The 13,713-nt window shown below is 43.4% G+C and overlaps 1 protein-coding gene across 3 annotated transcripts in view; it reads right to left on the bottom strand.

The window, feature by feature from the left end:
• WDR59 (WD repeat domain 59) overlaps nucleotides 1–13,304 on the bottom strand; it is an 84,582-nt gene extending 71,278 nt beyond the window's left edge. For 2 of the 3 annotated variants that reach the window (XM_036834187.1, XM_036834185.1), the window contains exons 1-2: nucleotides 13,139–13,279; nucleotides 1,751–1,800 (exon numbers count right to left, since the gene is read on the bottom strand). In XM_036834187.1, the coding sequence (XP_036690082.1) occupies nucleotides 1,751–1,800; nucleotides 13,139–13,181 (93 nt within the window). In that variant the 5' untranslated portion in view covers nucleotides 13,182–13,279. Of the gene's footprint in view, nucleotides 1–1,750; nucleotides 1,801–13,138 lie in introns of all 3 variants that reach the window. The other variant, XM_036834186.1, reaches the window with a different exon arrangement.
• Nucleotides 13,305–13,713: the final 409 nt, after the last annotated feature.

Here is a 13,713-nt window from a genome sequence, read left to right on the forward strand (position 1 = left end):
TAAGAATCCACCTGCCAGTGCAGGGGACACGGGTTCAATCTCTGGCCCGGTAAGACCCATATGCTCCGGAGCAACTAAGCCCGTGAGCCACAACTACTGAGCCTGCGCTCTAGAGCTCATGCCGTGCAACGAGTGAAGTCACGACAATGAGAAGCCCGCGCACCCCAACGAAGAGTAGCCCCTGGTTGCCTCAACTAGGGAAAGCCCATGCACAGCAACGAAGACCCAACACAGCCAAAAATAAAAAAACAAATAATTAATTTTTTAAAAAAAAGGTGAGGTGGGATTCTGCTGACTGACAATATAAGCCTTGTAATGTTACTTGACTTTTCAAACTATGTACAGGCATTTCCTTGATTTAAAAAAAAAAAAAAAAAGAGGTTTAAAAACTGACTAGGAAATTAATAACATATACCAAAAAACCACTGACTTGTACATTTAAATGGGTGAATTGGGGCTTCCCTGGTGGCACAGTGGTTAAGAATCCGCCTGCCAATGCAGGGGACACGGGTTTGAGCCCTGGTCTGGGAAGATCCCACATGCCGCGGAGCAACGAAGCCCATGCGCCACAACTAATAAGCCTGCGCTCTACAGCCTGCGAGCCACAACTACTGAGCCCACTTGCCACAACTACTGAAGCCTGAACACCTAGAGCCCATGCTCTGCAACAAGAGAAGCCACCTCAATGAGAAGCCCGCGCACCGCAACGAAGACTAGCCCCTGCTCGCCACAACTAGACAAACCCCACGCACAGCAACGAAGACCCAATGCAGCCAAAAATAAATAAAATAAATAAATTTTTTTTAAAAAAGGGTGAATTGCATGGTATGTGAATTATATCTCGATAAAGCTATTTTTTAAAAAAGTGAGGTTGGCAGGGGCAGAAAAGAGACATATCAATTTTTCCTATCTATGCATTCAGGGTGACACAAGAAAATGGTATCAATAACTGTCTCTGGGGAGTGGAGTCAGAGGTAGGAGGGAAACTTACTTTCCATGGTATATCCTTTTGAATTAATGTTTGCTATGGTTTTATTTAAAAGTAATTTAAAACATGATTTCAAAATAAAATAATGAAGTTAATAAAAAACACTTCATTTTATAAATGGGTTCATAAACAACTAAGTTAATGAACATGTAGCTAAATCTGAGAGGTAGTAATCTAGAGCAACATGAAAGGAAAGGGACTCTGACCATTAAATGTTATCATACTGGTACAATGTTAGGATGATTAGCAAATGCAGGGACCTTAATTGCCAGAATCTTAATTTTGAACCAGATGACACTACATAAATTATGTAGTTCAACTTCTTCATGATGAAATAGAATTGCTTCATGAGAAAACCGAAGTCCAGGGAGGCTAACTGAATAAATATCCAGGGGCTCATAATCAATGGCACTGCCAAACTGTAACCCAGATCCTCTCAATCCTAGGAACTAACTACCTGTTAGACTGTACCAGACAGCATCCTTCTGAAGAGTCCATGCACTAAACAGAAAATGGCAATTTCAAGACCAAACTACCAGTCACTAACATTTCAAAGGAATTTTATTGCTCACCTGTTAGGGCAGAGAAAAAAATAAACTGCAAATAATCCCCACAACTACCGCTGAGGTCACTAGGACAGCAGAACTAAACCCTATGACCGTAATCCTTAAATAAAAAAGTATTTTCCATTTTCCCAGAAACCTCTTGATTTGCAATTTGTTCCCAGAAATCGTGGCAGACGAACTCTGTAAGCTCACTTACCCGGAAAGCACTGCATGCTGCCCGAGACAGTCCACAGACATTGCAGTTGCCTGTGAGAGAGAACACAGATTCAGTTCTGCCAGCAAAGCCGGCTCAGGTTAGAGAAGACAGGCAGGTAGACACCTGTGGGTCTTCCTCTTCCCATGGCCCAGGCAGTCCCCAGCTGGCAGTTCTCTACAGTGGATACTTTAACCCCCTTCTACTTCTCATTCAAATCTCACATTCACCTTCCACAATAGGGCAGCAGTTGTCTGTTCCCCCTGAGACCAGGGCTACACACAATATAACCTGGGACATCTTCCTCTCTCTCTCTCCCTCTCTCTCTCTTCCTCCCTCTCTCTCTCTCTCTCTCTCACACACACACACACACATACACACACACATATACACACATACACACACCATCCATGCCTTCCCAAAGGGCATGGACTCCTCCTCCAAGCCAAATGGCAATTGGTAATATTCAAACACCACCTCTGCTGAATCCACGGTCACATTCTTGTCATTGAGATGCCCAGTTCTCATTTAATCTGGGTTTTCCAGCACATTTTACTGGCTTCCATTTCCCAGGTCTCCCAGTTCCTAGGGAGTACTACCTTTTCAGGATCTGATGTCCAATTTCCAAAAGACCACACTGAATCAAACAAATCTGCATTCAGGCTGGAGCACGAGGCTAATTTTAATCATGGTAGTTATAGCCCTAAATTCGCTTATTTGGACAAGTTCAAGTCCTGCTCCATTCTCAGGGCATTATCTGAAACAGCTTGTGCCGTTGTTTGGTTATTAAATGCTCTAAGTTCTTTCCAAGAGTCTATCAAGAGAGAATGCATTTTGTACATTCTGCTACACTCACAAATCACAAATGGTAAACAGAAATTCCCTTCCTCACTCTCGCTGGTCTTATTAATGGGTTTCTCACTTGTACACCCTCAAGAAACATGTCACAGATAATATTAGGGACAAGAAGCCAGAGTGCTTTCACTGGAGGCTGAAAAGGGATTATTATGCATCCTTCATTCCACTAGAGTCGTGAGCAGAGAATAGCCCAGCTGGAAAGGCAGGCAGTGAAATGAGATGCCATTTCCAGAACTCTTCTGTGCAATGTATACATTAAGGGTATGAAAGAGGGCAAGATGGTACCTCCAACCAGGGGCGGTACCATCTTTCTAGAGGGTGTGTGGTAGCAAGAATCCTAAGGTGTTCCCAAGATTCTGGGCCCTTGGGGTACATACACATTCTCCCCATTATTTAAACACTAATTTAGGTACTGCTGTAAACGGATTTTGAGATGTAATTAAAGTCCCAAATCAGTTAACCCTAAGATAGAGAGACCCGAAACAACCCAAATGCCCATCAGGTGATGAATGAACAAACAAAACGTGGTATATACACACAATGGCATACATGCTACAGCATGAATGAACCTTGAAAACATTACGCTAAGTGAAATGTCAGACAAAAAAGCATAAATAAATACTGCATGATTCCACTTATATGAGGTGTCTAGACTAGGTAAATTCATAGAAACAGCAAGGACAGTAGAGGTTGCCAGGGGCTGGGGGTGTGGGGTGTGGTGTGTTATTGTTTACTGAGTACGGAGTTTCCATTTGAGATGATGAAAAATTTCTTGGGGGAGGGAGGAAGGGGAGATAGAGAGACCTAATCACATCAGCCCTTTAAAGCTAAGTCTAGAGGTCAGAGACAGAGGAAGTCAGAGATTTGAAGGATGAGGGATTGATTTAACATGGAGAAGACTCTTTGCTGCCAGCTGTGAAGATGGACAGACCACATGGCAGAAGCTGAGAGCGACCTCTAAATAACAATCAGCAAAAAACCAGGGACCTCTGTCCTATAACCCTCAGGAACCGAATTCTTCCAACAACCTGAATGAGTTTGTTAGCAGATTCTTCCCTAGTCAGCTGAGCCTCCGGACGAGAACACAGCCAACTGATGCCTGGATTTCAGCCTATGAGACTGAAGAGGGAAAGCAGACATGCAGAGCCTGGATTTCTGACCTACAGTACTGTGAGCTAATAAGTGGGTGGTGCTTCAAGCTGCTAAGTTTGTGGTACAGTGAGTGACAATAAAGGATGATCTGGTAATAATACCCAAAAAAAAAGTCACGTTGTCATTTTGTCTTTTTTTTTTTTGGCCACGCTGCATGGCATGCAGGATCTTAGTTCCCTGACCAGGGATCAGACCCATGTCCCCTGCAGTGGAAGCGTGAAGTTCCAACCACTGGACCACTAGGAACTCCCCTAAAGTCATGTCCTTTGACTCAGTAATTCCACCTCCAGAATCTATCCAAAATACAGCAAAACTTTCATACACAGAGTTGTTGAATTCATGTTATCTATAAGTAAATTATAGATATCTATACAATGAAATGTTCTAGAAGCATTAAAGAATGACATAGAAAAATGCAGGAGCCTGCAATTAGAGTATCATAACTCACCATATCACCTTATCAGAGCAGGTTATTTTTTAAGAAGTAAAACAAAAAAACCCACACCTAACTGACATTTCCCTACTCCTATCCCAGAAAGAAAGAGGTTATGTTTGCAGGAGCACATGAAGGAGGGTTTGCTAGGCTGTCCCAAAGGGGGAAATGGAGAGAGGGAAGTGTTTTAAGCAAAGGACGTAAAAATAAACTGACCAGAGTAAAAGGTGGTGCTTTGTCAGGGACAAGAATCCCCCTGGAAAGGCCTCAGCACCCTCAGTGCACCCGATGGGGAACGGCTGAGAGATGCTAAGTCTGGGCATCAGGGGTGAAGAACCATAGGGTTCTTGTATGATCCACTGCAAAGAGAGGAAGGGAGCCCCATAGTGACTGAGAGAGAACCTCCCACCAGCAGGCAGAGCCCTGCTGCAGATTAAAGACAACGTAGAGGAGTACAGGAAAGTGGTATTTCATTCCCTACTATGAACTAAAATTTAAATCGTCTACTTAGCCTGAAAAAAGTATCCCAAAATGTTTAGATGGTAGTTGTTCCTATGGGATTTTAATTTTATTCCTCTAAATGAGCCTACCTTTTTGTATTATTTCTATATTTGCATTATTTTATAATAAAAAGCACTTTCTTTCCAAGGCTCCTTCCTTTCCCTTGCTAACTTATCACCCATGAATTTATCTATACTTCTCCAGTTCCCTCACTTTTTTAATACCTCCTAGGATAATGAACTTTGATAGTTCATTGCCTGCTGTGGGAAACCTTCTATTGGAATAGAGAGAACTGACGAGCAAAGTTTGTGTACCTTATCCCCACATTTTATGACGTAAAATTCCAATCATACCTTTTCTGAACCTTTGTTTTTAGAAATTGAAAATTCCTCTCCCGCCTGCCGGAAACAAACTTATGTTCAGAAATTCTCCCTGTCAAGGTGACATCTTTAGACAAAAGAGAATAAAGTTCTTAACAGCCCTGTCCTTTCTGCAGGATGGTGGCCTTTGCGGCACACTTTAGGAGTCATATGACCTCTACGAAATAAGACTGCCATAGCACTGACAGTGATGGTTGATTCTTACTGGCCTAGAGAAAATGTAATTCATAATGTGGAAAAGACAAGCCAACTGATGGCTGATAAAAGATACCATTTCATGAGACTCTGCGAGCCTCTGTACACAAATTGCTGCTGCCCTTGTTCAAAAAAATAATTTTTTCATGAAGGCAGCTGTGTTCTTAAGCATTTGGTTTCACCAATCCAAAGAAACTGACTGCTCTGCATCAAAAGGAAGAAAGTTTCTACATGGCATTTCTGCAGACATAAAACACAGTTCATCTGGTGCAGCAGAAAGGATGTGCATGGGCTTTGTGTCAGACTGGATTCAGAGCCCTCTCTATCACCTCTCTGGTGGAAAACAATAAAAAATGGTCCAGCACAGGTTGTCACTGGCCTCCTGCACTGTTGGCTGTTTTACTTGATCCTGTGGCAGCATCAGAACTCATGATCACTCCCTCCTTAAAACCACTGGCTTCGTGACATGACTGCCTCCTGGATTCTTCCTAGCTTTGGACACTTGAAGGAACAGCTAGGAAAGTCTGTTCCTAATCCATCCATTTCTTCCTGTCTCTGCCTCAGCTCAGGCCTTTGTCGGTCCTCCCCTGGACAGGGACACCCGCTTGTCACCAGCCTTGCTCCCTCCACCCTCAGGGCTGTTGCAGGACCTACCTCTGGCTACGCTGCTTGCTTGCTCACACTCCCTTAGTGGTTCCCCATAGCCTGAGCATGACATTAAAGATCACTTCAGACCTCTCTTCCTGGGCTTCCTTGGTGGCTCAGTGGTTAAGAATCTGCCTGCCAGTGCAGGGGACACGGGTTTGAGCCCTCGTCCGGGAAGATCCCACGTGCCGCGGAGCAATTAAGCCCGTGCACCACAACTACTGAGCCTGAGCTCTAGAGCCCACAAGCCATAACTACTAAGCCCACGTGCCACAACTACTGAAACCCGCACGCCTAGAGCCTGTGCTCTGCAACAAGAGAAGCCACAGAAATGAGAAGCCCGTGCACAGCAATGAAGAGTAGCCCCCGCTCGCCGCAACTAGAGAAAGCCTGTGCACAGCAATGAAGACCCAACGCAGCCATAAATAAATAATTTTTTTTTTTTTAAAAAAAGAAGGAAAGTGTAGTGGTTTAAAAAAAAAAAAAATCTGGGACTTCCCTGGCGGTCCAGTGGTTAGACTCCATGCTCTCAATGCAAGGGGCACAGGAGACATCTGTCTGAGGAGACATGACAACTAAATATAATGTGGTATCCTGGATGGAATCCCAGAACAGAAAAAAGACATTAGGTAAAAAATAAGGAAATCTGAGTTAAATATGCATTTGGGTTAATATATCAATATTGATTCATTAACTGTGGAAAATGTACCATACTAGTGTAAAATGTTATTAACAGGGGAAACCTATCAATAATTACTTCAAATGTAAAAGGACTAAATTCTCCAATCAAAAGACAAAGAGTGACTGAATGGATAAAAAAACAGGACCCATCTATATGCTGCCAACAGGATACTCGCTTTAGATGGAAGGACATACAGACTGAAAGTGAAGGAATGGAAAAAGATATTCTACGCAAACGGAAACCAGAAGAAAGCTGGAGTAGCTATACTTCTATCAGACAAAATAGACTTTAAAACAAAGACTGTTAGCAGAGACAAAGATAGGTGTTACACTACCAAATGTAAAATAGATGGCTAGTGGGAAGCAGCTGCATGGCACAGGGAGCTCAGCTCGGTGCTTTGTGATCACCTAGAGGGGTGGGTTAGGGAGGGTGGGAGGAAGATGCAAGAGGGAGGGGATATGGGGATACATGTATACATATAGCTGATTCACTTGGTTACACAGAAGAAACTAAGACAACATTGTAAAGCAATTATACGCCAATAAAGATGTTAAAATAAATAAACAAATAAATAAATAAATACCAAAAAAAAAAAAGACAAGTGTTACATAATGATAAAGGGGTCAATCCAACAAGAGGATATAATATTTATAAACATTTATGCACTAAATATAGGAGCCCCTAAATATATAAAGCACATATTAGCAGACCTAAGGGAAGAAACAGACAACAATATAATAATATTAGAGGATTTTAATGCCCAACTTGCATCAATGGATGGATCATCCAGATAGAAAGTCAATAAGGAAACATCGGCCTTAAACAACACATTAGGTTAGATAGACATAACAGTTATATCTAAAATATTCCATCCAAAAGCAACAGAACAGGGACTTCCCTGGTGATCCAGTGGTTAAGAATCCGCCTTCCAATGCAGGAGACGCAGGTTTGATCCCTAGTTGGGGAACTAAGATCCCACAGGCCACGGGGCAACTAAGCCTGTGCACCACAACTAGAGAGAAGCCCATGCGCCGCAATTAGAGAAGCAGCCCATGCACCACAACAAAAGATCCTGCATGCTGCAACTAAGACCAGACACAGTCAAATATAAAATTAAAAAAAAAAAAAGCAACAGAATACACATTCTTCTGAAGCGTGCATGAAAAATTTTCCAGGATAGATCATATGTTAGGCCACAAAACAAGTCTTAATAAATTTAAGAGGACTGAAATCATATCAAGCGTCTTTTCTAACCACAATGGTATAAAATGAGAAATTAATTACTCAAACAAAACTGGCAGAAAATTCACAAATATGTGGAGATTAAACAACATGCTACTGAACAACAAATGGGTCAAAGAAGAAATAAAAAGAAATTTTAAAAATACCTTGAGACAAAGGAAAATGGAAATATAACATACAAAAATTTGTGGGATGCGGCAAAAGCAGTTCTAAGAGGGAAGTTCATAGCAATAAATGTCTATCTCAATAAACAAGAAAAGTCTCAAATAAACAATCTAACTTTACACCTCAAGGAACTAGAAAAAGAAAAAAAGAAGCCCAAAGTTAGTAGAATAAAGAAAATAACAGGGACTTCCCTGGCAGTCCAGTGGTTAAGACTCCACGCTCCCAATGCAGGGGGCACAGGTTCGATCTCTGGTCAGGGAAGTTCTGCATGCCACGTGGAGCAGCCAAAAAAAAAAAAAGACAACAGAGAAGATCAATGAAACTAAGAGCTGGTTCTTTGAAAAGATAAACAAAATTGACAAGCTTATGGCTAGCCTCACCAAGAAAAAATGGGAGAGGGCTGAAATAAAATCAGCAATGAAAGAGGACATATTACAACTGATACCATAGAAATACAAAGCATCATAAGAGACTACTATGAACAATTATACACCAACAAATTGGACAACCTAAAAGCAATGGGTAAATTCCTAGAAACATACAATCTACTAAGACTGAATCATGATGAAACAGAAAATCTGAACAGACTGATTACTACTAAAAAGACTGAATCTGGGACTTCCCTGGTGGCTTAGTGGTTAAGAATCCGCCTGCCAATGCAGGGGACATGGGTTCGAGCCCTGGTCCGGGAAGATCCCACATGCTGCGGAGCAACTAAGCCCATGCACCACAACTACTGAGCCTGCGCTCTAGAGCCCGCAAGCCACAACTACTGAGCCCACGTGCCACAACTACTGAAGCCCGTGTGCCTAGAGCCTGTGCTCTGCAACAAAGAGAAGCCACCGCAATGAGATGCCCGTGCACCACAACAAAAAGTAGCCCCCGCTCACCGCAACTAGAGAAAGCCCACACGCAGCAACGAAGACCCAACACAGCCAAAAAATAAATAAATCTATTAAAAAAAAAAAAAAAAAAAAGACTGAATCAGTAATCAAAAACCTGCTAACAAACTAAAGTCCAGGACCAGAGAGCTTCACTGGTGAATTCTACAAAACATTCAAAGAAGATTTAATACCAAACCTTCTCAAACTCTTCCAAAAACCGTAAGAGGAGGGAACTCATCCAAACTCATTTTATGAAGCCAGCATTACCCTGATACCAAAACCAGATAAGGACATCACAAGAAAAGAAAATTACAGGCCAATATCCCTGATGAACACAGATGCAAAAATCCTCAACAAAATATTAGCAAACTGAATTCAACAATACATTAAAAGGATCATACACCATGATCAAGTGTGACTTATTCCTTGGATGCAAGGATGATTCAATATCCACAAATCTGTCAATGTGATACACCACGTTAACAAAATGAAGAATAAAAATCATATGAACATCTCAATAGATGCAGAAAAAGCATTTGACAAAATTCAACGTCCATTTATGATAAAAACTCTCAACAAAGTAAATATAGAGGGAACATACCTCAACTTAATAAAGTCCATATATGACAAGCCCACAGCTAACATCATACTCAACAGTGAAAAGCTGAAAGCCTTTCGTCTAAGATCAGGAACAAGACAAGGATGCCCACCCTTGTCACATCTATTCAACACAGTATTGGAAGTCCTAGCCAGAGCAAATTAGGCAAGAAAAAGAAATAAAAGGTATCAAAATGTGAATGGAAGAAGTAAAACTGTCACCATTTGCAGAAGACATGATATTAAATACAGAAAACTCTAAAGACTCCATCAAAAACCTGTTAGAACTAATAAACTAATTAAATAAAGTTGTGGGATACAAAATTAATACACAAAAATCTGTAGCATTTCTATACACTAATATACACTAATACGTCATCAGAACAAGAAGTAAAGAAAACAATCCCATTTACAATTGCATCAAACAATCCCATTTACAACCTAGAAATAAATTTAACCAAGGAGGTGAAAGACCTGTATACTGAAAACTATAAAACATTAATGAAAGAAATTGAAAAGGACACATACAAATGTTAAGATATCTTGTGCTGGGACTTCCCTGGTGGTCCAGTGCTAAAGAATCCGCCTTCCAACACAGGGGACGTGCGTTCGATCCCTGGTCAGGGAGCGAAGATCCCACGTGCCGCAGGGCAACTAAGCCTGCGTGCCACAACTACTGAGCCTGGGAGCCTCAACTAGAGAGCGCACGTGCTGCAAACTACAGAGCCCATGCGCTCTGGAGCCCGCGCACCACAACTAAAGAGAAAACACACACACCACAACTAGAGAGGAGCCCGCACATCACAACGAAGAGCCCGCACACGGCAACAAAAGATCCCGCCTGCCTCAATGAAGATCCCACGCACTGCAACTAAGACCCAACACAGCCAAAAAAATTAAAAAAATAAAATTAAAAAAAAAGGACTTCCCTGGTGGCGCAGTGGTTAAGAATTCGCCTAACAATGCAGGGGACACGGGTTCCAGCCCTGGTCCGGGAAGATCTCAAATGCCGCGGAGCAACTAAGCCCGTGCGCCACAACTACTGAGCCTTCACTCTAGAGCCAGTGAGCCACAACTACTGAGCCCATATGCCACAACTACTGAAGCCTGCACACCTAGAGCCCGTGCTCCGCAACAAAGAGAAGCCACAGCAATGAGAAGCCCGTGCGCCGCAACGAAGAGTAGCCCCCGCTTGCCACTAGAGAAAGCCCGCATGCAGCAACGAAGACCCAACGCAGCCAAAAATAAATAAATAAAATAAATTTATTTTAAAATAAATTAATTAATTAAAATACACTATCTCAGTCACACTAGCCCCATTTCAAGTGTTGAAGAGCCAGATTTCCATCATCTCAGAAAGTTCTAGTGGATGGTGTTGCTCTAGAAAACTATCGCTAAGCTTTCTTAGCATTCACACTCATCGATTCCAGGGACCACTTCAGAGTAGATGCCAAGCAGCACAGCTTCCTCACTATTAATCGGTGAAAGTAACATCTGTTTTATAAAGTAAATGACACATATAAAATGTAAAAAAGTTTCACCTTTCAGACTGGGGTTTTTCTCTGAAAAACCTAAAAGCTTTAAATTTTTTAAATGATTTTTAAAAGTGGTGGGGTCACACCAACGAAGACCCAATGCAGCCAAAAATAAATTAAAAATTAAAAAAAAAAGTGGTGGGGTGTTTGGAAAAGTTTATTGTTCTGTCTTTTCAGAAAGGCAGTGTGAAGAGTTTTAACTTTTTCTTTCTACGTTAACAAAATAGTTAATAAAATGAGTCCCTACCCCTCCCAGTGATCACCAAAATCAATCACAAAACCATGCTAATTCACACTAAGACTCACCCTTCCAAATGAATAGAAAAACCAGAAAGAAAAACAGAAACTCCCGCAAGGCAGTTAAATTACCCAATTTAGTTTGTTCTCTTACTATGACAACTGCTGTTTAGGTTTAATTATTTGATACGACTTCATAGCATCCTAATATATGTGTCAACACCCTCCCTGCAGGTCTTTTCAATTACATCTGTGTAGAGAAGTAGGGGTGAGACTACCTGGGTTTCTGTGAAAATTAAAGGGTTTGCAGATTAGTAGCTTCCAAATTAGCAAGCTCAGAGGTAGGACACATGATTCTGTTCTTAGTCCCCAGTGAAAGCAATTAACAAAAAGGGTAACAGGAATATGGTTCTTTTTCCCTGGGAGTCTGGCATCTTTCTTCCTCCCAGAGACACCATGCTGACAGTGCAAAGTGTTTTAGGATCCTTTCACCCAAATGCGGTTGCTCAAATTCTCCATGGGCACTATGTATCAAGGGCACCCATAGAGCAAATTGGTGGGAGGTTCTCCCCTCATGCATCTTTACGGCAAAAGAAGGGATAGGTTTTAGAAAGAAGAAACCACATCACCCCCTTATCGTAAATCCAGATTCCCCTTCAGTATAAATCACCTGAGCACCAACACAGTGCCTGGCACAGTGTGCACCTGTCAAAAGCTCAATAAATCCTTATTGAAAAAAATGACTGAATGAAAGTCTGGCACACTGAAGGTATTCAATAAATTATGTGTTCGATACATGAAGAGAATCACCAACACACTGTCCTGGGTGCTGGGGAAAGGGGGCATGATATTTATTGTAAAACGACTGTATGACAGGCTCATACAGTATGAAGCAGAGCAGTGTAATGAGTCCAACAAGGCCCTGGGGCCAGACGCCTGCGTTCAAATCCCAATGCGACAACATAATGGGAGGCCTTGGCCAAGTCACTTGGGATCAGCCAAATGGGGATCAGCTTCCCCGTTGGGGGGGAAAAATCTACTTATCTTGCATGGTTCTTTCATGAATTAGAAAAAGGAAATGTAGACCACTTAGCACAAGGCCCAGCATATGGAAGGAATGAAATAGAAAAATGATAAAAATTCCTAGTAAATACTAGTGTTCCTTTGGGCTTACCATGTGTCCAGCACTGTGCCACACATTCTAAATGTATGACTTCATAAAACTCTCACACCAACCGTATGAGGTAGGTACGATTCGCACCTCTTACAGGTGAGAAAACATGCACAGAGGGTGATGACAGGCTAAGAGCTGAGGCGGGATTCGAACCCGGGCAATACATGCAGTGCATACTCCTGTTCACCTACGGTGTTCTCCACTATCCTAACATCAGTAACCGCTTAAAAACTTAGGCGCGAAACAGGCACTTTGCATGCATTTTTTTTTTTAATCGAATCCACTCCAAAGACCTGTGAGGCAGGGTTAAGTCCATACATCTGAGGCTCAAATAAGTTCTGCGACTTGCCCAAAGTCACCAGGCGCGGGGGTACCTAAACCCCCCCTCGCTCACCACCCTGGTCATGGGAAGCCTCCCCTCAGCGCTCACTAGCGTGCAATTTCTGCAATTCGATGTCCCCAGGCAGACCCCACTCCCGGTATCCACGAGGGGAACCCCGAAACCCCGCCCATGCCAGCCCCAAACACCCGCAACAGTCATCAAGGACCCCCTCACCCGCTCGGGTCTGACAGGTCCGGGTCACTCCCTTGCCCATCTCTCCAGCCCGGACTGGGGGTCGCCCCGCCACCCCCAAGAATGACCCGGCAGCGTGGGGGAGGGGAACCAGGAAGGGCGCATGCTTAAAAGGCTCCATTAGGCCCCGAGCTCACCTGGGAGTCGCGGAACTCCACCACCACGTTCTCGCTGCTCCATCGCGCCGCCATCTCCCGCGCCCAGACTCGGCGGTCCCAGGACTGCGCGTTCCCACCCACGACACCCGCGTTCGGTGAGCTCCACGCAGCCCGGACTCAGTCCAGCCACGCCCCGTCCCCCCCTACCGTCTGACCGCAAACCATTGGCTGACCCAAACACTGGCTCCGCCCCCTCTTCCCGGATCATCCAATTGCGGCACCGCGCCTGCCCCAAACAGACACGCCCCCTTCACTCCGTCACTCTGCTTGAGTCACCCACGCTCCTCGCGCCTGTGGCTACACACCCCCTGCCGCGAGCTCTGCCGGGAGTTGTAGGCCAAGGTCTAGCCACTTGTGGGCAATCCGCGAAGAGCTTGCAGGTTAAGGTTTGGACAAGGGGAGGCACCTCTCTGTCTCCTCGCTGGTGTCCTTCGCAAGGCCCAGGCCGTATAACCAAAGCCCGACATTAGTGCAAACCAATGGTTACCTCTTCCCCTGAGGCCTGCCACAAAGGCATTGAAAAGAGTGAACGTGCGATTCATTGTTTTATACAG

This window comes from Balaenoptera musculus, chromosome 19 (assembly GCF_009873245.2).
Source record: "Balaenoptera musculus isolate JJ_BM4_2016_0621 chromosome 19, mBalMus1.pri.v3, whole genome shotgun sequence".
Classification (NCBI taxonomy): domain Eukaryota; kingdom Metazoa; phylum Chordata; class Mammalia; order Artiodactyla; family Balaenopteridae; genus Balaenoptera; species Balaenoptera musculus.